At 37.5% G+C, this 25,452-nt stretch overlaps 1 protein-coding gene across 12 annotated transcripts in view; it reads right to left on the minus strand.

Annotated features, from left to right (window-relative positions):
- The window catches only part of BCKDHB (branched chain keto acid dehydrogenase E1 subunit beta), a 342,628-nt gene that overhangs the window by 262,683 nt on the left and 54,493 nt on the right, over nt 1-25,452 (minus strand). For all 12 annotated transcript variants that reach the window (XR_008657037.2, XM_063637846.1, XM_055274173.2 and 9 more), the window contains exons 4-6: nt 13,971-14,104; nt 12,748-12,903; nt 10,391-10,499 (exon numbers count right to left, since the gene is read on the minus strand). Coding sequence is in view for 11 of the 12 variants with exons in the window: in XM_063637846.1 (XP_063493916.1) it covers nt 10,391-10,499; nt 12,748-12,903; nt 13,971-14,104 (399 nt within the window). In the remaining variant the exon portion in view is untranslated. The remainder of the gene's footprint in view (nt 1-10,390; nt 10,500-12,747; nt 12,904-13,970; nt 14,105-25,452) is intronic.

Below are 25,452 nucleotides of genomic sequence, written 5' to 3' on the forward strand. Positions count from 1 at the left end.
TTGGGCTGACTTTGTGACTTACTTTGGCCAAAATACTACAGCAGAAGTGACAGTATGTCAATTCCAAGCCTATGCTTCAAGGGCCTTACAACCTCTGCTTCCATCAGGTGAACAAGCTTGAGCTAGCCTGCAGGGTGATAAAGGGACAGATAGACCAAAGCCTACCAGCCATTATTGGTGAAAAAGCCCAACTGAAATCAGCAAATCCAACCCACACCTGACCTGCAACTGACTATAGACCTATAAGAGAGCCTAGACAAGACCAGAATTGCTAAGCTGTGACCGGCCTAAATGCTGACCTGCAGATGAGCTATATGAAGAGTGTTGTTGACTTAGCCACTAAGTTTTAGGAGTGGCCTGTTAAGCATCGATGGCTGACAGACAGAGTATGTGTTACCTTTATAATGAGAAAAATAAATATTTTTAAGAAAATAAGGTAAGCCATTGTAAACCAATGCCTTAATTATAACATTGTGTACAACAAAATAAAATTATCTGATTTTCAGCAGTTGTATACATTTTTAATTTAAAAAGAAGAAATTAAATAGACTCAACAGGGTATCAGAACTACTTCACTGTAGTTAAGGATCCAGCTGACATTTAGCAAACCTAATTGTCTTAGTCCACTTTGTTTTGCTAGGACAGAATACCTGAGACTGGATGATTTATAAATAAAATGCATTTCTTAAAGTCTGGAGTTCAACTCTTTCAACTAAAAGAGTTGAAAGTTGTTGCCTGTGGGGAAAGATGCTTGGATTTGGTGAAGGGTAAGGTAAGGAACTGCTATTTTTTATTAGAAGCTATCATTTGACTTTTTAAATTATGTATAAGTATTATTTGAATTTAGAAACTAATTTAAAAATCTAACAAATGAATTCAATTTCTCCCACTAATGGATCCAACTTACTCTTGTGAGTGTATCTAGTATTAAATACACTAACCCGCACAAATTAATCTGCTTAATGTAAAATACAAGATATTAATTTCTCTCTTTAGGTACACTGATACTTGTCAAAAATATTTGAAGTCTTCTACCATTAAAAAGCTACTTTAAATAATGTTTGTCTCTTCAAAATATATGAATTTATATACAATTAGTACATCTGCTAAAAAAGTTCCTCAATATCATTATGGCCTATTTTTACCTATTGTTGGATTATCCAGAAATCCTAGAAACAAGACAAACAATACAAGGATTTTAGTCTTTTGGTCTGTCTTGATTTCCCACTAGAAGAATCACAGATGAAAATCATATTTAATTCAATATCACTAATGTCATGTGTCATTCAATTAAATAAAACCAAAAGACATTAAAGAATATCTTCTTCACAAGATGCCTATATGTGATAATGTCACACTGACTCACTCTCTTTTTGAATCATCACTCTTTTCTACATTTTTACACCAGCTAGATTGTTCTGCCTTACCTACCTTTTCTAAACATCCTTCTTCCATTTCTAAAAAGATTCATTGCACTCAAATGTCATAATTACAATAAATAATCAGGAAATCAAAAATATTATTAGGTTACTTTCTCCTTCTGTGTTCAGGAAACCTAAAGTTTTATATATATTGATTGCATATTCAAAATAAGGAGAAATAAAATTCAAGAAAATTGCTGCATAAAGAATATATGACATTTTCATTTTCATCTGTACAATTTATAAAGTTAATGGCTGAATTGAAAGAAATCATTTCTAAAGGCTGGATATGTGGGAGAGTCACCACAGCCCAGAGGTTTGCACAGAGCGCAGTTTATGAGCACAGGCCCAGAAATGATGGAGTCAGAGAGATCAACAGGAGCTGTGACTGGCGCAATGCTGCACAGGGGCCAAACGACCTCATCTCTTCTCGCCCAAATGCAGGAAGACCACATTTCCCAGCTGCCTTTGCCTCTATCTGGGGACACAGGACTAGGTCCCTTAATGACTAATGATTACAAGGTGCAAAGGTTCCCAAACCCCCTACCTGTAACCAGACCAGACTGTGACATGTAGTTTTTATAACTTTCAAAGAAGCAAATTAATCCTATGCCAATCGAGAAATTAATGCAATATATATATTCAAACCTTGGACTATTTACTACACAGGGATGTACTACCTTAATGCATGACTATGAATAGTGCAGTCACCCCTTGGTATGCCAGGGGGTTTGGTTCAGGACTCCCTGAAGATACAAAAATCCATAGATGCTCAGATCCCTGATCTAAATGGCATAGGATTTGCATAGAACCTATGCACAACCTCCCTTATCCTTAAAATCATATCTAGATTACTTATAATGCCTAATGCAATGTAAATTCTATGTAAATGGCTGCTATACTGTATTGTTTAGAGAATAATGACAAGAAAAAAGGCCTGTACATGTTTAGTACAATAATGACAAGAAAAAAGGCCTGTATATGTTCAGTGTAATTATTTTTTCAAATATTTTCAACCTATGGTTGGTTAAACTTACAACTCTGGAACCCACAGATAAAAAGCGCCAACTGTATATATTTCCATTCAGTTAAAAAGTAGATCATTTTATCAGCCTGGGCAACGTGGAGAAACTCAAAAATTGAGTTTCTCAAAAACTCAAAAAAAATTGAGAAATACGAAAATTAGCAAGGCATGGTGGCCCATGCCCATGGTCCCAGCTGCTTCAAAGACTGAGGTGGGAGAATCACCTGAGCCCAGGAGGTTGAGGATGCCATGAGCTGTAATCACACCACTGCACTCCATCCTGGGCAACAGAGGGAGACCCTGTCTCGAAAAAATAAAAAATAAGATCATTCTAATTATGTGGGAAACTTTTAAAAACTAGACAGCTATTTCCTGACATGAAACTAGGACACTGGAGGAAGTTATATTTCATTTATGTCCTCCATTCAATAATAATTAGGTGGGATGCAAAATAGGGTAGTATTAGAAAGATGGCAGCCTCTGGTGTCAAAATGTGTTGGTTTAAAACTTAAATCCATCGCTCATTATTTCTGTGAGCTTGAGCAAGTTTCCTAAAGTCACTATCTGTGCCAAATATGCCCAATCCTGGTTGTGTGACTTTGGGCAAGTTGTCTCATTTCCCTAATCCTTAGGTTCCTCATCTATAAAATGGTGATAATGACAGAATTTACCTGATATGCTGGTTGTGAGGATTAAATGACATAGTCCCCATGTCTACACAAGATAGCCCAGTGTCTAGCACGTAAGTGTTCTAATGGCACTTAAAGACTAGGCAGGTACACACATGGATAATCTCACTTAAATCCTCTCAGCAACCTTATGAAATATGATTATGAGTAAATAGAGGGGGTTCCTACTTCACCTAGTAAGACAAAAGAAGTATCTATGTTAAATCATGACAGCTGCAGTTTATTGTGCTATTAATGAAGGATATTTTCATCTTAAAAGAGGCATCTCTTCTCTAGCCAAGATTATGTATTCGTCAAAATTACCTATTATATTAGTAAAATCTACAGGAGACTGAAACTCAAAGTACGTTAAACTTAAAATGAGATTAAATGGAGAGATGTGAAAGAAGCTTACTAATCAAAGGAAGATTAAAGAAGTAAGAGTAATTTGGAGCCCCAGCTTCCCATCATCCCAGGCAAACCACCCATAGAAAGTTAAACTCTGACTCCACATAGAAAATATCAGAAAAGAAATCAGAATGGCTGAGATTGAGGCACATGGCCATGTCCTGAGATCATGGAGGTCAGATGAGATGACTGTCAGCCCCTTCAGAACCACACTGGGTAAGATAAGGGCAGCAAGCATGGAAAGAGTATGTTCTACAATGAAAAGAAGAAACCCAGAGGTGCCCAGGTTAACCAGTGAGTGAGAGCTCTGCACTGCAACCATAAGCAAAAGCCTTGCATTTACCTCTGTAAGTGAATCATTCTTAAACAGGATTTAGTAATATAAATGATATGGATACAGATTAAAATTATACACTACAGGTAAATTATTTTTAAAGTTGACAAGTTAACTTGTTGATGCCTACCTTTAGCTTCCTAAGGAACCTTTTACATAGTATCCTTTACCTACTTTATTTTAGAGATTATATATGGACTACCGTTACAGACTTGAGAAAATAACATCTCTACCCTGATAGTACTACAGGAGGGAAAAGCAGGCAGTAGTTGATGCTTCCCTGAAATATTTCCTACTGCACTGGTTTAGTTCTGATGAGGCAAAATGGCAAAAATATGCCAGGGAATCACTTTTTTGTCAGCAAAATTTTGCTGATGAATATTATTAGGAAATACACTCATGTTTGTTTCCTTAGATGTATTTAGACCTTCTCAGTATCCCTCTACATTCAACCTCTCTTTCCTTTCTCTTTATCTCTCTAGATTATATTCTGTTTATTGCTTTGGTTTTATCTTCCAGTTTATCAATTCTCCCATCATCTGTTTATAAATTTCTGGGCTTAAACCATCGGAGATTTTTATTATATTTTTCTTTTTAAACCTTCTGTTGTTTTTCTTCAACTTTACCTGTCACCTTCTTGTATTCTCAAGTGTCTCCTTTTTTTTAATATGAAACCCATGTTTTGCTTTTTTTTTTTTTTTTTTTGAGACAAGGTCTCACTGTCAACCAGGCTGGAGTGCAGTGGTGCCACCATGGCTCACTGCAGCCTTAGCCTCCCCAGGCGCAGATAATCCTCCCACCTCAGCTTCCCAAGTAGCTAGGACCACAGGCACATGCCATGACACCTGGCTACATTTTGCATTTTTTGTGTAGAGACAGGGTTTTACCATATTGCCCAGGCTGGTCTCAAACTCCTGGGCTCAAGCGATCCTCCCACCTCAGCCTCCCAAAGTGCTAGGATCACAGGCATGAGCTACCACGCGCGGCCTACATTTTGCATTTCTTATAAAATAGTTTTAATATCTAAAGTCTACATGGGTTTATAGCTGCCTTTTCTTGTTTCTGCTCAAAGGGATTCTATCTTTTACTTGGAGCTTTATCCGTGGGAGTATTTGGGTTGTTGCTCACCTAAGTTGAAGTGACTCCAGAGAGGATTTTGTTTCCTTCCAACAGTTTTCATGGACACCATCTACACAGAATCACTTTTCATTATCTGCTTAAGTGCTTTCAGACTGCACTACTAGCACATATTCAAACTGTAATCCTGTATAAGGTTCATCTTGTGATAAAAACTCTCAGAAGAGATTTTTTTTTTCTTCTCCAAGAGGACAGAGAAAGACAGGTAAGTTTCCATCCTGCCACCTTTGCACCTCACACTGTGGATGGGTCCCACAGGCTTTAACCAAGGGCTCCTAGCAAAGTCGCTACCTAAAGTGAGCTCTATACTTTATCTCCTGTCCTCAGTGCCCCCAAGGAGTCATCAAAGAAAAGTTAAATGTGTCCAGGACCTGGAAGATGACTGTAAGGAAAAAGCCAGCTTTGGCATTCACTTACCTCCCAGAATTCTGAGCTCCACTTTGCTTTTGAACTCTGCAGAGTTCTAATTTTCATGCCAGCTCAGTATATATTTAAAATCAGCACACACACAATCACACACCATTTATATCAGGGTATCTAATCTACTATTCCTCCATTAACACCAGAAAAGAAAATCTTACTCTACACTAACTCTTAACACCTCCTTCTCCTTTCCCCTCCTTAAATTCATTTAGACACCAAATATTTCATATAATCTAAAAAAATTTCTAACCCATTTCCTTCTGCTAATCCAGGCCTTCTCCATGACATCACATAAACAGGCCATTCAAACAGCCGCCTGCCCGGTCTCCTAGCAGCCAGCGTTTTTCCTACACTAAATCTTGGAGGTGGTGAGAGATGGGCCTAAGTTCCAATCCACTGTAACAAGTTCTATTTTGTTCTTGTTCCCCCCTACTTTATTTCCATCTTCCCTTCCTCACAGTCTTCCTCGTGGACTTCAGGTTATAGCATCAAACACAGAAGCAACAATCTTTCTTAGACTGTTTAACCAGTTTTTACAGCTGCAAATGGTCAGATGCTTAGAATATATTTCTTATATCTTTCAGTTTTGCTTCTTCTAGTTTTGGTCTCCAATCAAACCCTGACTGTTACCACAATATAAAGAGATCTGTCTCCTTCTTTTAAACAATGCAGTGTAACCCATCAGATGGATGGAGCTTAGCTTATTCAACTAACCTAAAATCCTCTAGTGATGGGCAAATGTGTTGTTTCCAGTTCTTGTTCGTTTAAAGGGCACTGCAATGACCAGTAACATTTTCTACAAATTTTTGACAATGTATCTCCAAAATGGATTCCTAGAAGTGGACTATGAGTCAAAGGGTAAACAGCCGAATTATTTCAAACAGATCTCTTCCCTCCTTAAAATTTATAGCTTCTTTTAGAAACCATGCAAGTAATTGTGGTAGAGACTGGTAGTTGTCCCTCAATATCCATTTCCTGTCATTGTGTAATAATAAAATTTTTAGTTAGGCACTTAAGCCAAAGTCTAGCTTTCTCAGCCTCTTCTGTGGTTAGGTGTGGTCATGGCCATATGATTAGATGTGACCCGTAGGAAGTGAAACTTAATGCGTGCAATCTTCAAGTTATTCTTTAAAGAGAAGGAGAATACCTTTTCCTTTCCTCCTCCTCCCTTCCTGGTAGCTGAAATACATATGTGATATTGGGAGCTGGTGCAGCTACCTAGGACGAGGAACTGAAAACTACATGTTGAAGACAGCACAGCAACCAGAGAGAAGAGGCCCGGTACCTTGATGACTGAGGAACTATCACACTAGCCCTGGACTGCCAACTTAGACATTTATATTAGAGAGAAATAAATTTCCATATTACTTAAGGCCTTATATTAGCATAACTAACATATCTAACTTTATGGAGTTATATAATTCATAAATGTATTTATGTGTTTAAGATACCATTCCATAAATAAAATACAAGGTCTTAAATGCATAAATTTTGTAAATATTACCTTAGACTATTCCAAAGTTTGCACCTCACACTGCAGATGTGGTTCCACAGGCTTTAATCAAGGGCTCCTAGCAAAGTCTCTACCTAAAGTGAGCTCTGTACTTTATCTCCCATCCTCAGTGCCCTATAGAATCATCAAAGCAGAAGATCAATGTGTCCAGGACCTGGAAGATAACTTTAGGGAAAAAGCCCAGCTTTGGCATTCACTTACCTCTTTATGTATCCTTACTTATACTTGACTATGTTCCATTTGGTTAAGATTACAGTTGATCTTTGAACAACACAGTTTGAACTGGAGGGGTCCACTTATACGCAAATTTTTTTCAAATAAATGTGGGTGGAAAATATATTATTCATGGCCTATGAAACGCATATATATGGAGGGCCAACTTTTGTACATACACGTTCCACAGGCCAGCCATGGGACTTGAGTATGCTCTGGATTTTGGTATTGGGGTAGAGGGGCTGGAACAAATCCTGAGTATACTGAGGGACGATCGTACTGCATAATTAACCTAATGGACCATTATGTAAAAACATAGCTCCCAATTAACTCCCAATTATTTTTATATAAATGTCAGCCAGTATTTATAATTCTACATCCATATTTATTAGTCCATCCATGAACCATTATGAGTCCCAATATGAACTCTTTTAAAAAACTTTAAATGTAAAATTTTGTGTTTTCATCCACTCAATTTTAACTATTCCCAAATGTACATACGAAATTTAAAAAGAAGGGATGTAGGGGAAAAATATTAATCTATTAAATTTTTACTTATGGATACTGCAAGTATACTACCACTTAGAAATTATCAGGCTGCTCTGGTCTTTGAAATGAATGTAAAGCACCTTCTTTTAACCGTCTCTTTGATTCCTTCAATACAGAATGTCTTCCAGAGGCCTTCTCAATCAAATGCTGAATCACAATGCACCATTCCTTTTATATCATTCCAAACAACTGTACATTTGGAGTTTACACCACCAGTGCAAAGTACATCTGAGACACAGGGCGAAAAAGGGTGGGCTAAATTACAGAATCAGGGTCAGAAGATCCAAAAAAAAAAAAAAAAAAGGAAAAGTAGAAACCAAAATATGGTCTTAGTGATATTGAACCAGAGGTCAAGTCTAAGAAAACCGTAAGTCAAAAGCATCCTCTCTATATAAGAACTAAGAATCAAATAAGATAAATGGACATAGGCAACATTAGTTATTGTTTCAGAACTGACCTCAGGCAATGTTTCGCAAACTTGAGCATGGATCAGAATAATCTATACGGCTACTAACACAAAGAGAGCTGGGCTCTGCTCCCAGAGGTTCTAATGCCGCAAGTCTTGGATAAAAACTGACAATTTTCATTTCTAATAAGCTAGCAGTGATGATTATTCAGCTGGCCCAGAGAACAACTTAGACAACCACCTAGAGAAGACTAATATGAAGACTTTGGTGGTTAGCCCTTTTTTCCTACCCTAATTTCTTCTGCAGAGAAGCTTTCTAGCTATGAAAGAGCCAATATCACTGTGACCTCTATTGAGCCACTGGGAGTCAAGAAGAGATTCAGAGTTAGAATCCTTGAAATGATACATGATCAAGCATGGGGAAATTTCTGGAAACCTTTTGAATGCTGAACCTCATCAGGGTCTCTTATAATCTCTGCCAGGGCCAAGCCTAGGACAAATTTTTCAAACGCATTCTCTTAGCTAGAATCCTGTAAATTTATTTGCCTGACCAATTCTGGTTTCAAAATTTGCAGCGAAGTAAATATTACTTTTTCAAATGTTTTTTACTCAGTCGCCATTTATTAAATACTGCAAAATTTCTTTACTGATTGGCTAAAACAGCTGGCTGGCATTGCAACTATAATAGCCACAGGATATCCAAAGTATTAGAAATCCTTTTCATCAAAAAGCTATTCACAATATATCATTGATATTTTCCTATTCACTTCAAAATTTTAAATTCTTACATTCCTTTTTATTACATAATGGGATACAGACCATAATAGAGTCCATATAAATCTAGAGTCAATTTAAAATCTGTTTTTAAACTTAAGAGCAATAGGAACTCTGAAAAATCTCCAATGAAAGTGTAAAATGACACATCCGGAGGAATGGATACATTGAAACAGAAGCCCAGTTGCATGGGCCATAAATTAATTGTGATCTATTCATACAATGAAATGCTACTTATTAAACAATATTGTACATGCCTCAGATTTTTGGGTGTTCTTTTCCCCACAGCCAAGAAGCATTTATTGGCAGGCTGGCTCCAGAAACATGGTTGTAATATGCCAATGCTATTCACAAAAAATTAGCTTAATGAAGAGGGGCAAGCTACTTTCCTTAGTAACTAGAATACTTAGAAAAATAAGAATAACAAGAAAAATTATTATTACTTAGTAATAATACTATCAATGAACAATAAATATTCATATGATGTAATGACAATGTTCATTATTTAGTAGTAATGTTCTAATATTGTATAGTTGTAAGACATTATTGTAATAGAAATGAACACTGAATATTCATCCAATATAATGACCATGTTCCTTACTAAGTAGAAATGTTCTAACATTGTACAGAATTGTAATATTATTGTAATAGAAATGAACAATAGATATTCATACAATGGACTACTAGTAACTCAGCAAAGAAAAGTGAATAAACTACTGATACAAGCAACAACATGAATGAATCTCAAAAGCATTAGGTTGAGTAAAAGAAAGCAAACACAAAAGAACATATGCAGTGTGCATGGATTTATATGAAGCCCAAACACATGTACACCTAATCTGATGGCAATCAGAAAGTGGCTGATTTTGGTGTAGGGAGAATGGATCCATTGTGAAGAGTGAGGAAGAAGCTTCCAGGAGTGATTAAAATGCTTTAGACAGAAAAAATAGTTTGCTATTTAAAATTTCCATTACACTGAAGAAATTAGCAGTCACAGATGTATGTTTATAAAATCAGGATTTTGAGCTAAAAAGAGGATGACCAAACATCTCTGTTTGCTTTACACAGTCATCCCAGCATAGACCTGATAGCCCAGCATAATTGTTAACAGCACTTCCTTCACAATCAAAGATATCCTGATTTAAATGAAGGAAGACCTTTATGGTCACTTTAGTTAAAAGGAAACATATACTATTTAGTAAAATGAGCTCATTTACTTTTCTGTTCAATCCATATTTACTAAGCACCTACTATGTGGTGAAACATAGTCCCTTTATTGTTGCTACCACTTCACATTTCCTCTTTGTTTCCATAGTCAAAATATAAAATGGCTAGATGAATTTTTCCCAAACATAAAATTTATACCTGAGGACAAACTAAATACCAAAAAAGAAATCAAGATTCTTTCTACAAGAAAAATATAAATCAACCATATGGAAAAAAAAGATAGAACTTTTAGAGCTATAAAAAAACAAAGTATATAAAGATATTCACAAATATAAAATAAAGAAAACCTTTACCTGCTGCCCTGTAAAGTATTTTAGGTTCAAAAAATATACAAGGATTTTTATCCTCTATGCATGACAAAAGAAGTCCTTTGGCCTGGAAAGGGCTTCTGGGTATAACCACCTGCAAAAACAGATTTTTTTAAGACAATTTTAGTAAAAATATATCCCAGTAAACTCGCTTCTAAGAAGGGCTGATATTTAAATAACCAATTGTTACTAATTAAAAATAGATATTGGCTATTTATTTTAAGCCTAATTATCACTTATTAAGTTTACATATTATATAAAAATAAAAATGCCTCTTATTCAACAGATATTTATCAGATGCCTACCATGTTCTGTTAACTAAGATACTACTCTTAAGAAGCTAAACTTGCTTATATAAAAAAAAAAGAATATGCAAAGATCATTCATCAAAGCAAAAAACTGTAATATTGTTAATATCTACCTGTGTTTATCTATGAAGAAATCTCTTCTACTAATAATCTGTTTCTACTTTCAAAGTACATGCAACTCTCTTCTCCAGTTTTAACATGTCAAAATCTCCTTTCCCATGAAAAAAAATATGGTCTTCATTTCATAAGTGAAAAATTAGTCCACTGAGTTTTATGATCCAGACACCATAGTGTCCAGTTATAGCAAAGCAAAAAGAAAAGTGTTGATAGTCCACACTTCCACTCACAGCAAGGGGCTCCAGGACCTTCTCGAGAATGAGGGTGATGATGAGGAGGATGATAATGACAGTAGGAAGTACATGTGTAAACTCAGCCAAGCACTCTGTGAATTAATTCATCTGTTCATAGCAACCCCACTAGGTAGCTATTATAATTTTCCTCATTTTAGAAATAGACGCTGAGGTTTAGAGAGAACAAGTAGCTTGACTAAGGTCACACGACTTGCTTGATCAAAGAGTCTCACCCAATTCCCACCGATACCAAAGCTCAAGCTCTTAACTTCCATCACGTTGCCTTAAATCACAAACTTTGTCTAATATTAAATGACTATAAAATACTTGTTTAAAGACAAATATTATATAGGAAGAGTTATTAAAATAAACCTGAACTTATCACAAAGACTCAAGATTCCCTGAGGCAAACTATATTTGGCTTTCAAAGCCATTTTTATGCCATTTTTATTGAAGGGTTTTATTTTAAAAATAAAAGCAGCAAAAATGTCACTATTTTATTTTCTATATAAAAAATTTTATTTTCTGTTCTGGGCCTCTGAACACACTAATAACCATATCACACAATGTCTTTATCTTATGTTCCTACTTTTTAATTTCCCTTCATCTGCTTTCTTCATATTAGCCTTTTGTACTTTCAGTATATTTTCATTTCAGCTGAAAAAAAAGGAAAAAGGAAGAGGAAGAAAGAAAATGAAGGAGGAAAAGAGAAGATAGGGGACAGACAGAAAAGATCTGTTCTTAAAAACAATATAATGTTATAAATATTAAGTGTGAATTAATGTTTAGCTCAAGCACAAAAATAACTTGCCTCGCACATGGTTTCTTTCCCAGTCTACAACTTCTAGCTCACATTCAAAAATCAGGCAACATCTACTCAACTAAGATAAGCTTATAACTTTGATCTGGTACAAAAAACAAATAAGAAAAAAAGAATAAAACATAAACACATGCTCACAATCAATTCATGTGGTCAAAAAACAAATATACATCTCTGGATTCACACATCTACGGGTTTCTACAATGATCTCCTGAAAAGCTTATTCAGTAAACAGAAACAGAAAAGATAATACAAAAAATTAAGACATAAAATACTCAAAATATTTTTACCATCAAAAGACCTAAGCTTTTGTGAAAGACAGGCTATAAAAAGGAGATGCTTCAAAATTAATTGGTTGAGCAAGTATTAACTAACTTTAAACAGAAAAAAAAAAACTAGGTAACAGTCTTCTCTCAGTCTTTTTAACAAGTAAGAAATAGATTAAAAGCAAAAGTCTTATCCCTGTGACTTTGAGGTAAATACAGACTAAACAGAAGATTTATTAAAATCACCCCATCATCAGTTAAGTGAGAAAGACTTAAGTTAGAAAGAAATATAAAGCTTTGAAAGAGAGAGGAGGTAAACCAACTATGTTCTTGGTCTTACTCTTTGAAGTCTATAAAATTAATCAATGCCAGAGTTTATAAAACCAGTCCTCCTTCAAAAAGAACTTTCTGTAAAACTGGGCATTGGATAGCATACTTAAAAGAACTGCTAACCTCCCTTTCTTAAATACAGTTAAGTTCACATAAATTCCAAGAATCCTGTTTGTTTTCTTTCCTCTAGATAAGCATAGATATTAATAGAATGAACCAAAATGGACACATCAAATAGAAATCAAATAAAGTACATAAATGAACATACCTTGATTCCTGGGCAATGGGCAAAAAATGCTTCAGGACTCTGAGAATGATAGAGAGCCCCATGGCCAACACAGCCCCAAGGGGACCGGATAGTGAGGCTTCCACAGTTAAAAAGATCCCCAGAGCGATAGCGATACTTGGCAGCTTCGTTAACAATCTGAGGGGCAGAAAGACAGGGCATGGCACAATGAGTCCTTCCCTTCCAATCTCCTTCCTTTCTTCCTCCCTCCCTCCCTTCTTTCCTTCCCTTCCCATGGCACAATGAGTCTTTCCCTCCCTCCCTGCCTCCCTCCCCCTCTTCCTTCCTTCCTGCCTGCCTTTCTTTCCCATAGCACAGTCTTTCCCTCCCTTCCTTTCTTTCTTAAGACAGGGTCTCGTCCCTCCCTCCCTCCCTCTCTCCTTCCCTCCCTCCTTCCTTCCTTCCTTTCCTGCTTCCTTTCCCATGGCACAATGAGTCTTTCCCTTCCTTCCTTCCTCCCTCCCTCCTTTCCTTCCTGCCTTCCTTTCCCATAGCACAATGAGCTTTTCCCTCCCTCCTTTCCTTTCTTTCTTGAAACAGGATCTCGTCCCTCCCTCCTTCCCTCCCTCCTTTCCTTCCTTCCTTTTCTTCCTTCCCTCCCTCCCTCCTTCCTTCCTTCCTTTCTTTTTGAGACAGGGTCTTGTCTTTCCCTTCCTCTCTTCTCTCCTCTCTCCCCGCTCCCTTCTTCCCTCTCCCCTCTCGCTCTCTTTCTTTCTTTCTCTCTTTCCTTCTTTTTGAGAAAGGGTCTCGTTCTGTCACCCAGGGAGTGCAGTGCCACGATCACAGTTCAATGTAGCCTCGGACTCCTGGTTTAAGTTAACCTCCCACCTCAGCCTCCAGAGTAACTGGGATGACAGGTATGTGCCACCACACTGGGCTAATTTTTGTAGTTTTTGTAGATACGGGTTCTCATTATCATTATGTTGCCCAGGATGGTGTTGAACTCTTGGCTCAAGTGATCCTCCCACCCTGGCCTCCCAAAGTGCTGGGATTGCAGATGTGAGCCACTTCACCCAACCCCAATCTCTTTGCTTAAACTATTCTATTAGATCTTTAAATATATGCTCATAACAAAATTCTAATTGTAATACATTAGTAAAAGGATAATAAAATGTTTAGAATGCAGGTAAGGGTGGGTGGAAGGGTAGCAGCAATACTTTCATATTTCAATGACTGAACAACCTTAGAAATATTCATTCACTTACCTGATCAAATGCAGGAAAAATATAATCTGCAAACTGAATTTCCGCAATGGCAGTAGCTCCAGTGACCGCAATTCCAATTCCAAATCCAACGATTCCTTGTTCACACAATGGGGTATTAAAAACTCTATCTTTTCCTTAAAATAGAAAAGAAAAAAAAGGTAATGTGGCAAATGAGAGTAATGTCATGCATAATACATTTAAAAATTCAGTAAGCTAATAATGGGATGGAGAAGTATAGAACAGGTAGAGGAAACAGAAAATAAAGAGTATGGCTAGCCACAGTGGCTCACACCTGTAATCCTAGCACTTTGTGGGGCCAAGGCAAGAGGATTACTTGAGACCAGGAGTTCAACACCAACCTGGCCAACATAGTGAAACCCTGTCTCTATTAAAAAAAAAAAAATAGTAAGGTGAATTATTTAAATCCAATTAATAATTGTATTAATTGTAAGTAATCTAATGTTTCAATGAAAATAAAAACTGTCACACTAGTATAAAAGAAAAGAAAACCCAACTATTTGAAAGGAAACACAAACTCTAAAGACAGAGAAAGTTAAAAAAAAAAAAAAGGATAAAATAGACAATAAAAAACCTAACCAAAAGAAAGTTGATGTCACTATATTAATAGCAGGCAAAGTAGACTTTCAGGAAAAAAAACATACCAGAGATAAAGAGGGAAAATGCATAGTGTTAAAGGGTTCAATTCACAAGAAATAAATAATTCTAAATCTATACTTATCTAACAATGGGCTCCAAACAAATGGAAAAAAGCAACACAACTAAAAGGACAAATGGACAAATTCACCACATAGTGGGAGATGATTTTGTAATGTACTAGTCTTAATAACTGACAAAAAAGGCATACCAAAAAAAAAGGAGGGAGTGTAAAAAATAGAGATGATTTAAACATGTTCAACAAACACGGCCTAACTGACATACAAAGGACACTGCGCCCAAGAGCAAAGAATACAAATCCTTTGCAAGTAAACAGAAAACACTGACATCAATTGACCATATACTGGACTACAAATCCAATCTCAACAAATTTTAAAAGATTAAAATTACATATATTCTCTGACTATAGTGTAATTAAGTTAGAAATCAATAAAAAAGATCATTCAAAAATTCTTACATTAGAATTTTTTTTTTTTTTTTTTGAGATGGAGTTTTGCTCTTGTCACTCAGGCTAGAGTGCAACGGCGCAATCTCAGCACACTGCAACCTCTGACTCCTGAGTTCAAGCCACTCTCCTGCCTTAGCCACCCGAGTAGCTGGGATTATAGGCGCCCACCACTATGCCCAGCTAATTTTTGTATTTTTAGGAGAGACGGGGTTTCACCATGTTGGCCAGGCTGGTCTCGAACTCCTGACCTCAGGTGATCCACCTGCCTCGGCCTCCCACAGTGCTGGGATTACAGGCATGAGCTACCGGGCCTGGCTAGAAATTTCTCTGAGCTGTGAGTTAGCTAAATAACTCACAGCTCAAAGAAGAAACTACTATAATGAAAATTAGAAAGTGGTATTTTAAATTGAATAATAATGAAAAAACTATACAAAATATCTTACTGAGGTTCTGAATGTAATGTCAGAGTTGCCTTTTTCAGACTGTCCTTTCCACATTTAATGATTATAAACTCCGGGCAAAATAAAATAAACAACTATTTAAAGGCATTGAAGGGCCAAAAGTAGGCATAAACTGGAGTCTTGACTCTTGAAAGAAATTAAGCCCAGTGGATGACCATGACGTTCATAAGGCTTGTCCTGCAAAAGGACTCCCCAGTCTATGAGTTGGGACAGCTAAACTTCAAACAAATAGACTCAGTCTGGTTGATCTGAGGTGTCAGAAAATAGTCTGGGGCTACCAGTGGTTGAAAATTGAAAGACTAAATCCCTAAAAGAAGGGCACAGCATGCAGGAGCCCCAAAATCTGTGCATAAACTGATCAAATCCTTGCCAACACCTGTGCCTGCAGGACACTCCAAAAGCCCAGCAGCAAATAATCTCTGCCAGTTAAAAGAGCTGTGCCCACCAACAAGGAGGCAGATTTTGGAGTTTGAGACTCTTCAAATTACAGAAGTTTGATAAACCCTTTAGACAATCCATTCAAACCACTAGGTAAAATTTTATTAGCGTATAATTCAATTCTCACTTGACGTTTCACCACCTCTGAGCTCATGCCAGAATTTCATTAGAAATTATAATTTCAGGATTCTGGGTGGACAAAGACAATAGCCACAGTCTGGCCATGTACCCAAATGTTTTGGGAGAAACCTGGTATTCATATTTCACTTCCATAATCCAAGGATACCAGTTCTTTTTCATATACAGAATTCACTTTTAGCTCAATCATTTCCTTTGAATACGAACGAAACATGGGGCAGGTGTTGGGAAATGCCGACCAGACACATCCTGTAGTTTGCCAGGCTATAAGCAGCTGCAAAAACTGAAAGCATGATTCATACTCATCATGATCTGTGACTATCTTCTGAAACTGTGACCTCTATTCCTCATCAATTCCCTATTTGACTGTGAGTAGCTTGATAATCTTTGAAAATCTATGATTCCATTGAACCAACAACTCAGTGGTAGAAAATGAACGTAAATTCCAGCTGTCTCCCATGGAATTAACAGCCCTGGAATACCTGAACCACCTTAACCAAACTAGCAGCATTCTTATTGATTCCTTGCTAGTTCATGGGATTTAGATATTTTTCATCTCAGTAAGAAATATAGCCTTGTTGCCAATAGAAAGCAGAAAAAAATGAGTTTCTTAGAACTCTCTTACCCCAAACATGTTTGGTTTGAGGAAACAGTTTAACAAGTCTCTCTGACAAGTTTCTGCGATGTAGCAAAAAGTGCTTCAACATGAACTGTCAAAAATCGGTTTCTATTTTCTCCCAGATACTGATTGAGGAGAAGAGCACAAATAAGACACACAATATTGATGACTTCCTCTATCTTATAATGCAATTCATCCAATGTAAAGTTCCTGTACTACCCTGTAAGTGTCCTGATAGATGAAAAAATACACGAAGTGACTGTGCTACGAGCCAAGACAGACCTGGGTTTAAGTGTTATCTCCACGGATTACTAAACACTCTAAGGCTCCATTTCTTATGTGTAATAGAAAAATTATAACACTTAAAAGACTATAATAATTCATACATTTATTCAACAAATGTTTTTAAAGTACTTAATATTATACAGACACTTTCCTAACAGCAGCAAACAAAACGAAAACATTCACATCCTCATGAAGCTTACAGTCTAGTCACAAGAAATGCAATAAAAACAAAATAAATGAAGGAAATATTTAGTTTGTTAGATGATGAACCAGGGGAATACGTGACGGAGGGAGGGAAACTACTGTGATTTTTAAGGACATTGGGAAGACCCCACTGAGAGGTGACAGTTAAGCAAAGGGTTTAAATAAATGAGGATGTGTACCATGTATGTATCTGAGAGAATAAATATTCTGGGCAGAGCGACCATCAAGACAAGAACCATGGGGTAAGAAAATGTTGAATACATCAGAGGAAGGGCAAGGAGTCCAGATTGCCTGGTCTAGAGTAAAAGAAAGAGTAGTAGGAGATAAAGTCAAGGAGTTATAGGATGGAATGGGGAGACGACAGAGATCAGGCAGGGCCCTGGAGGACATTGTAAACCCTCTTTAACTGTGAGAGCGAGTCAGAGAGCAGGTGAGTGAGAAAAACAGGAAGTTCTTGAGTAAGGTCATGCCATTCTCCGAGCTGCATTTCAACAGGATCCCTCTGACTCGTATTTGGCGAACAGCCTGTCAATAGCAAGGGTGGACACAGCAAGATTGATTATCTGATACTGCAATAATCCCAGTAAGAGATAACAACGCATAATAGCAGAGAAGGTGGAGAAATGGTGTGAGACTCTGGATGTATTCTAAAGATAGAGCTAAAAGGATCTGCTGATGATAGTATGAGTCACAGCAATACTAAGGATGATTCAAAGTCTTTTGGCCTGGGTAACCTGAAGGACAGAGTTCCCAGTAACTGAGAAAGGGAAAACTGTGAAGAAGCATGTTCAGTGAGAGATCAGCAGCTCAGGTTTGGAGATGTTTACTTTGAGTTGCCCTCAGATATTCAGGTAGAGCTATCAATTAGACTGTTGGATATAAGTTGGAAGTCTTCAGCATAAAGACAGCATTTAATAACAAGGGATGGGATAAGATTACCTAGCAAATTTAAATGGAGAGAAAAGAAGAGATCTAAGATTGTAGCCTGGATACTCCAATGTTAACAAGACAAGCAGGTGAGACATAATCAGCCAAGTTGAGAAGGAAAACAAGCCAGAGTTTGGAGGAAAACCAGGAGGAGAATGTGCTGTCCCAAAAGGAAGCGTTTCCAAGAAAAGAGTGATTAACTTGTGTCTATACTGCTATTAAAAAGTGAGATGAGGGCTGAGGATTTTATCATTGGTGACCTTAACATGACCATTTCTACAAAGTAAGAGAGAGAGAAGAGAAAAAAAAAAGCTTAATTGCAGTGACTTCAAGTGAGAGAATAGAAGCAGAGAAACACTGCTATAAAGGAGAGAAGAAGCCAGGCGCTATGGCTCACACCTGTAATCCCACCACTTTTGGAGAATCACTTGAGCCCAGGAGTTCGAGACCCTATGGCAAAACCCCATCTCTACAAAAAATACAATAAAAAAAATCAGCCAGGTGTGGTGGCACGTGCCTGTAGTCCCAGCTACTCAGGAGGCTAAGGTGGGAGGATCACTTGAACCCAGGAGGTCAAGGCTGCAGTGAGCTGAGATGGCACCACTGCACTCCACCCTGGGCAACAGAGTGAATTCTGTCTTAAAAAAAGAAAAAAAGAGAGAGAGAGAAGAGAAGAGAAAGGGAACAGTCACTAGAGGTGAATATGGGGTCAAGAGAGTTTTGGTTTTTTTTGGTTTTGAGACGGAGTCTCGCTCTGTCACCCGGCTAGAATGCAGTGGCACAATCTCCACTCACTGCACCCTCTACCTCCTGGGTTCAAGTGATTCTCCTGCCTCAGCATCCTGAGTAGCTGGGATTACAGGCACCCACGACCACGCCCGGCTAATTTTTGTATTTTAGTAGAGATGGGGTTTCACCATGTTGGCCAGGCTTGTCTGGAACTCCTGACCTCAGGTGATCCACCCGCCTCAGCCTCCCAAAGTGCTGGGATTACAGGCGTGAGCCACTGCACCCGGCAAGAGAGGTTTTTAAGATGGAAAAAATAACAGCATATTTGCTGGCTGACGGGAATGATCAGTAGAGAAGAGAAGATTATTTTGAGAAAATTAATAAAATGGAGAGAAGAAATAATAACTGGAACCGTGTCTTTGAAAAGATGACAAGAGAAGAAGGGATCTAGTGTGGAGGGGTTGATAGGAACCCTTACATTCTTTCAGAGTGCAGGAGGAAAGAAGGCATATGGGCATTGATGGTGGTACATGGATATATGCAGTGATAAGAGCTTATCCAAGTTCTTATTAGGGGCATCTATCCTTTCAGTAAAATGCAAAACTAAATTATTACCTAAGAATAAGGATGGGGGAAGCTGTTTTGAGGAGGGGGAAAAAAAGTATGAAATAGTCATCTGGAGGCCGGGCGCGGTGGCTCACGCTTGTAATCCCAGCACTTTGGGAGGCCGAGGCGGGAGGATCACGAGGTCAGGAGATCGAGACCACGGTGAAACTCCGTCTCTCCTAAAAATACAAAAAATTAGCCAGGCGCGGTGGCAGGCGCCTGTAGTCCCAGCTACTCGGAGAGGCTGAGGCAGGAGAATGGCGTGAACCCGGGAGGCGGAGCTTGCAGTAAGCCGAGATTGCGCCACTGCACGCCAGCCTGGGCGACAGAGCGACACTCCGTCTCAAAAAAAAAAAAAAAAAAAAAAAGAAATAGTCATCTGGGAGAATGGAAGACCAAATGGACCCAGAACATGCAGCATGATGGCAGGCAACATGAGTGCTCTGGAACTTCCCAGCCTTGAACTTAAAGATCAGTTGCATGATGGCATGTTTTGCTCCAGTGACATTCAGCTCAGGATTCACACAGAGAGATGGATTTAACTAGAATTAGATTTTGCCAAGCAAATATTGACATGAAATTCAAACTGGATGTAAAGGAAAGAAAGGTAATCAGGGAAATGAAAGACAGCAACAAGGTGGTAAAATCCATGGCTTTTAAGACTCAATAAGGTCAAAAGATTATTGGAATGGAGGTACTAGAAGCAGTGAGCTAGAGAGAGATTCAAAGTGCTAATCAGAGTTGAGGATGCTTCAAACTGAGATTATGGAGAGACCACTGCTATTGCTAATGACAAGAGTATGGCTGTAAGAATGAAAAGCTGATGTAGGATGGAAGATAAGATCACCAGAGAAGAAAAGGGTAAGAAGCTGAGAAGCCAGAATATTGAAAAGACCATCCATGTGGACACTGACAGGAACGCTGGAGAGAGTGACAGTGAGCCAGGCTGGGAACAAAGAGGAGCAGCCTGAGGTCCACAAGGACAAGGAGGGGGAGCGTCAGTGCTTAGCACTTACTTAGCCGGCACACTGACAGTATTTAACATATTTTTAGTTTGAAAGGATAAATTAGATAACGGGAGCTAGTTTCTTTGGATTTAGAAATCACATTTTTTTTTCTGCCCCATTCTCAGCAACTGGATTAAGTCTTTTTCTACTTTCTACTCAGCTATTTGATACATGGAACCAACTTTCTCAAATTCAATATATTAAATAGTGTATATGTCATAAGATAATTTCACACAGACAGTTTAGCTCAGGTAGTATAAAAAATGAATATTCCTAAAATATATAATAATTTAAGTCATTCATCCAAATGATGACTAAATTGTAGGATGTTGAAATTCCTATCTTTTAAAGGCAGTTGGGGTCTACAATGACACAGTATTTCGGAGGCTCAAAGAAGTGGCAAGAAGGAATCTATATCAATCAAAGTGCTGCAAACCAAGCTCCGCAAATGTTTAATTCAGTGGTTAGTGGCTTTGACCTCATGTGAAGGAAAAAACTATGCCTACTCTGAAACAGTTCCTCAATGCCCAGCAGCTTTGATTGGGCAAAAAAAAGTAAATACCATCTGAATTACTTCTTTCTAAACTCAGATAGCTGAATAAAATGAAAATTTCTGATAAACTTGTTGCTGACCAATAGTATAGATAACTAAAATAAAAGAAATAAATATTTCTATAACATGCCATTTTCTTATATTGTGCTACTCCTGCTTTGTATAACTCCATGATCTCCCAAGTCAATGAAAACATGTGTGGAATGCCACATGGCTGACTGTATATTGGACTTCTCAACTTCTCACTTGTTGAAGATCAAGCATAAAATCATACCATCGCTTTCTAATAGTGTTCTTCTTTTGTAAAGGGAGCATGATTAAGAAGTTCTACATCACTGGCAGTGCACCATCTGTTAAAGATATTGTCCATTACATAATACTAAACTTCATATTAAAATCAGCAGGTGACTCCTCTTGCTAAGTAATTAGAAATGGGTAAAATTGAGTCCACCAGTGAACCCTGTTCCCTATCTAACATTCAGCCACAACTATAGACCAGAAAAATAGTGAAAAGAGGGCAGAGAAACAATTAAGAAAAAGAAGCCGGTGTGATGGTTCAGGCCTGTAATCCCAGCACTTTCAGAGGCTGAGGTGTGCGGATCACTTGAGGCCAGAAGTTCAAAACCAGCCTGGCCAACATGGCAAAACTCCATCTCTACTAAAAATACAAAAAATTTGCCAGGTGTGGTGGTGCATGCCTGTAAACCCAGCTACTTGGGAGGCTGAGGCAGGAGAATCACTTGAACCCAGGAGGCAGAGGCTGCAGTGAGCCAAGATCACACCACTGCATTCCAGCCTGGGAGACAAAATGAGAAAAAAGAAAAGAAAATGAAAAAGTATGACTTCAGGTGACAGCCTGTTACCTCCTGGTAGATTAAAGGAATCACTAAGAATCTCAGTTTCTTCTGTCCCTAGACATTTTTCAGAAGCTTTAATTAGTTTTAGAGTTTATCTGTGAACAAAGTAGATCTGCAAGTTATTAAACCTATCTGGGATAAAATTAAATTTTCTTCTTTCCATTATGGATTTCTGTAAAAGCAGATTTAAAACTGTCTATTTCTAAGCAACTTGTGTTTCCTTAGGACCTAGATTTGAATAGGTCGGAATATCCTTCTGGAAAATGATCGACTCCATCAGAGAAACAGCTCAGGTCCCAGAGTCTCTGAGCAGAAAGATAAATAAGAACATAAATATTTGTGACTAAGCTACAAAATAAACCAGGGAAATAAAAGTCATTATAGACACAATTGTAACAGTGGGAGACAGAAATAAATAAAACATCCAGTAATTTCAGTCATAGTATACTTGATAGAATATGTTGTGATTTCACAATATTTTAAAGCTTGATGGTGAAAGATTTGATAAAGATAAAACGCATCTGTTTTAGGGTCAACTAAAGCAAAAATACAAAGCTAATCCAGAAGACCATTTCTGCCTCTTAAAAAATGGAAAACAGAACATTCTATTCATTAGACAGACAGGTCAGAAAAATGCTTAAAGAATAAATATGCACGCAAATTTAAAAGATTACTAAGTAGAATGACAATACAGTTTATCTTGTATTGGGATACAAACTGGGATACTTCTGAGACTGTGAGGAGTTACTAAAAATAATTAACAGATGTTAGATGCTAACTGATTTTTTTTTTAATCTAGTCTCTGTACTAGTTGAGAAGATAGTTTTTTTGTTGTTTTTTGGGTTTTTTTATACTTTAAGTTCTAGGGTACATGTGCACAACGTGCAGGTTTGTTACATATGTATACATGTGCCATGTTGGTGTGCTGCACCCATTAACTCATCATTTACATTAGGTATTTCTCCTAAGCTAACTGATTTTCAACAGGCTTAAACTGGGTATTTCTAGGCAAACAGGACTAACCTGGGTAAACCAAGAGTTATAGTCACTTTATTATTAGAGTTACCAAATATTAACACCTAAGTTGAAAGTAGTAAGGGGAAAATTACTCATACCTAATCCACCACATATTAGCATCCTAAATTAGGCTACTCATGATCCAGAGGTAGAAAATGAAAAAGAACACTGAATAAGCAATCCTGTCATCAAGGTAATTGTCACAGTTTACTGCCTAAGGTGAACACTATGATGTATGCAGCCCAGATCACCCATTTGTGAAGATCACCCAACATGTTGCCTTGGTTACTAAGAATTCTGTTGGCTGACAGATATCAGCATTTCAGCTATCACACCCTTTAGGGTCTGTTTTATCTGCAGTAAACCTCCTAGACCGAGGCCATGCTTGGCATCTCCCATCCACTGATTGATCAGTGTGAGAGTACAAAGGCCTGGTCATTTCAGCCCAACTAGGGACAACTAGTTGGCAAAAGAGTCATTCCGATTGCACAGATCCCACAGGGTTGGCCAAGGCTGTCATTGGTCTTGCATCTCTTCTGGACATCTCCCTCTATCTAATTCTGCTTTTGCTTTAAAGCAGCACTATTTTTATGGTTCTAGAATATGACAGGTTCTAAGGTTTCCAGATTTAGGAAGTTTATCTATAATTATAATTATCCTATAACAATATTCTTCAAATTGTTACCTCCAAGAAGCATTGTTTAGAAATAGCTGTTTGTGAACCTTGTCCTACAGATTCTACCCTATTATTCTGAACACTCCAAGGCAAGATATCTGGGTCATCATAATGGCTAAGAGACAAATTAAAGAAGATAAAAATCAACCAGGAACAAATGTATGTGCTTAGTAAATGCTTACTGAATGAATGTTTATTAAATGCAAAAGCCCCTCTGTAATCAATGAGTCTGCAATTCTGGGTATAGATACAACAATGTTAACACACAGCAAAGCTCAAATTAGTTTCAAGGATTCGGTGACTAGATTAAAATTTCTAAGCTCCTCTGCTAAGAACACAGACTGTCTCATTCATTTCATCAGTATTCCAATAGTGCCGCCTACTACAACCTCTAGAATTTACCAGTCTTTCAGTAATATCGTTTGAATGAACAAGTTTCAAAGACCCATCATTTTGGACTAAAGAGACATTTATGTCTATGGCAATCATGATGTGGTAACACCAAGTACTAAGATGTCTAGATATGTCAGCAAGACAGATTTAGTTTAGATGAAATAGATATGTACTATGTAACAGAAACATGAAATTTTTCATTTAAACAATTAGAAAATCTGACAGTGAAGAGAGCCTATAGGCCCACCCAAATATAAAGATTCTCAGCCAGGTGCAGTGGCTCACACCTGTAATCCCAGCACTTTGGGAGGCCAAGGTGGGTGGATCACCTGAGGTCAGGAGTTCGAGACCAGCCTGACCAACGTGGAGAAACCCCGTCTCTACTAAAAAAAAAAAAAAAAATACAAAAAAATTAGCCAGGCGTCGTGGTGCATGCCTGTAATCCCAGCTACTTGGGAGGCTGAGGCAGGAGAATTGCTTGAACCTGGGAGGCGGAGGTTGCAGTGAGTGAGCCAAGATCGTGCCATTGCACTCCAGCCTGGGCAACAAGAGCAAAACTCCATCTCAAAAAAAAAAAAAAATTCTCACCCAATAATCTCCAGTGCCTAGAACAATCCCTTGTACATAGTGGAATTTTAAAAACATTTGTTCAATGTATGAATGAATGAAAAGTGAACCCAAAATAGTAATATTAAAATAGAAATGATAGTCAAAAATCACAGAAACTAAAAATCAGGCCAGATAACAATATTTTGAATATCCAGCTACCCACACACAGATCAGTGGATTATGTCATGATTTTAGGTAGCCATGTATTAGAGAAATTAATTGTTTTAATGACAGAAAAGGAGAAAAGTCACAATTTTAAGCAACCCATAGAAAATGAAATAGAAAACATCTAGTTGAAGGTTAGCCATCATGATTACGATACAGTAATGTTCAGTATCATAGACTGAGGTTTCTCAAACCAAATACTAGATAAACAACTTTTAAGGGAAAAATGTGTTCTTACACTCCTAATGCCAACTTAAACCACTTTTAATATGTTATTTTAATACATACAAAACTTAGCATGTATTACCCTGATAAAAAGACAAAGCCAAAACAAATTTATAAATTAAATACAAAAATAACTACATAACCAATTAAATTCAAATTAACAGTAAAAAATATGGCATAATGAACTATGGTTTTCTGCTAAAATGTCAACACCAACAAAGCTTTGAGTTTGATGATATATTTAATCTCTTTCTGTTTTTGTTTTTACTTTAATCATTCTAATGAAAAGAATACCTATTCACCTAAATGCACTGTACAAAACAGTACTGATAACCTCATGGCTTCCTTAACCAGTTAAGGATAATCAGACCTTGTACCAAACAAAACCACTAACAAGCAGTCCTTGAACGCTAATTTAAGGAAGTCACTTAAAGATATGGTTGGTATCAC

This window comes from Symphalangus syndactylus, chromosome 4, assembly GCF_028878055.3.
Source record: "Symphalangus syndactylus isolate Jambi chromosome 4, NHGRI_mSymSyn1-v2.1_pri, whole genome shotgun sequence".
Classification (NCBI taxonomy): Eukaryota; Metazoa; Chordata; class Mammalia; order Primates; family Hylobatidae; genus Symphalangus; species Symphalangus syndactylus.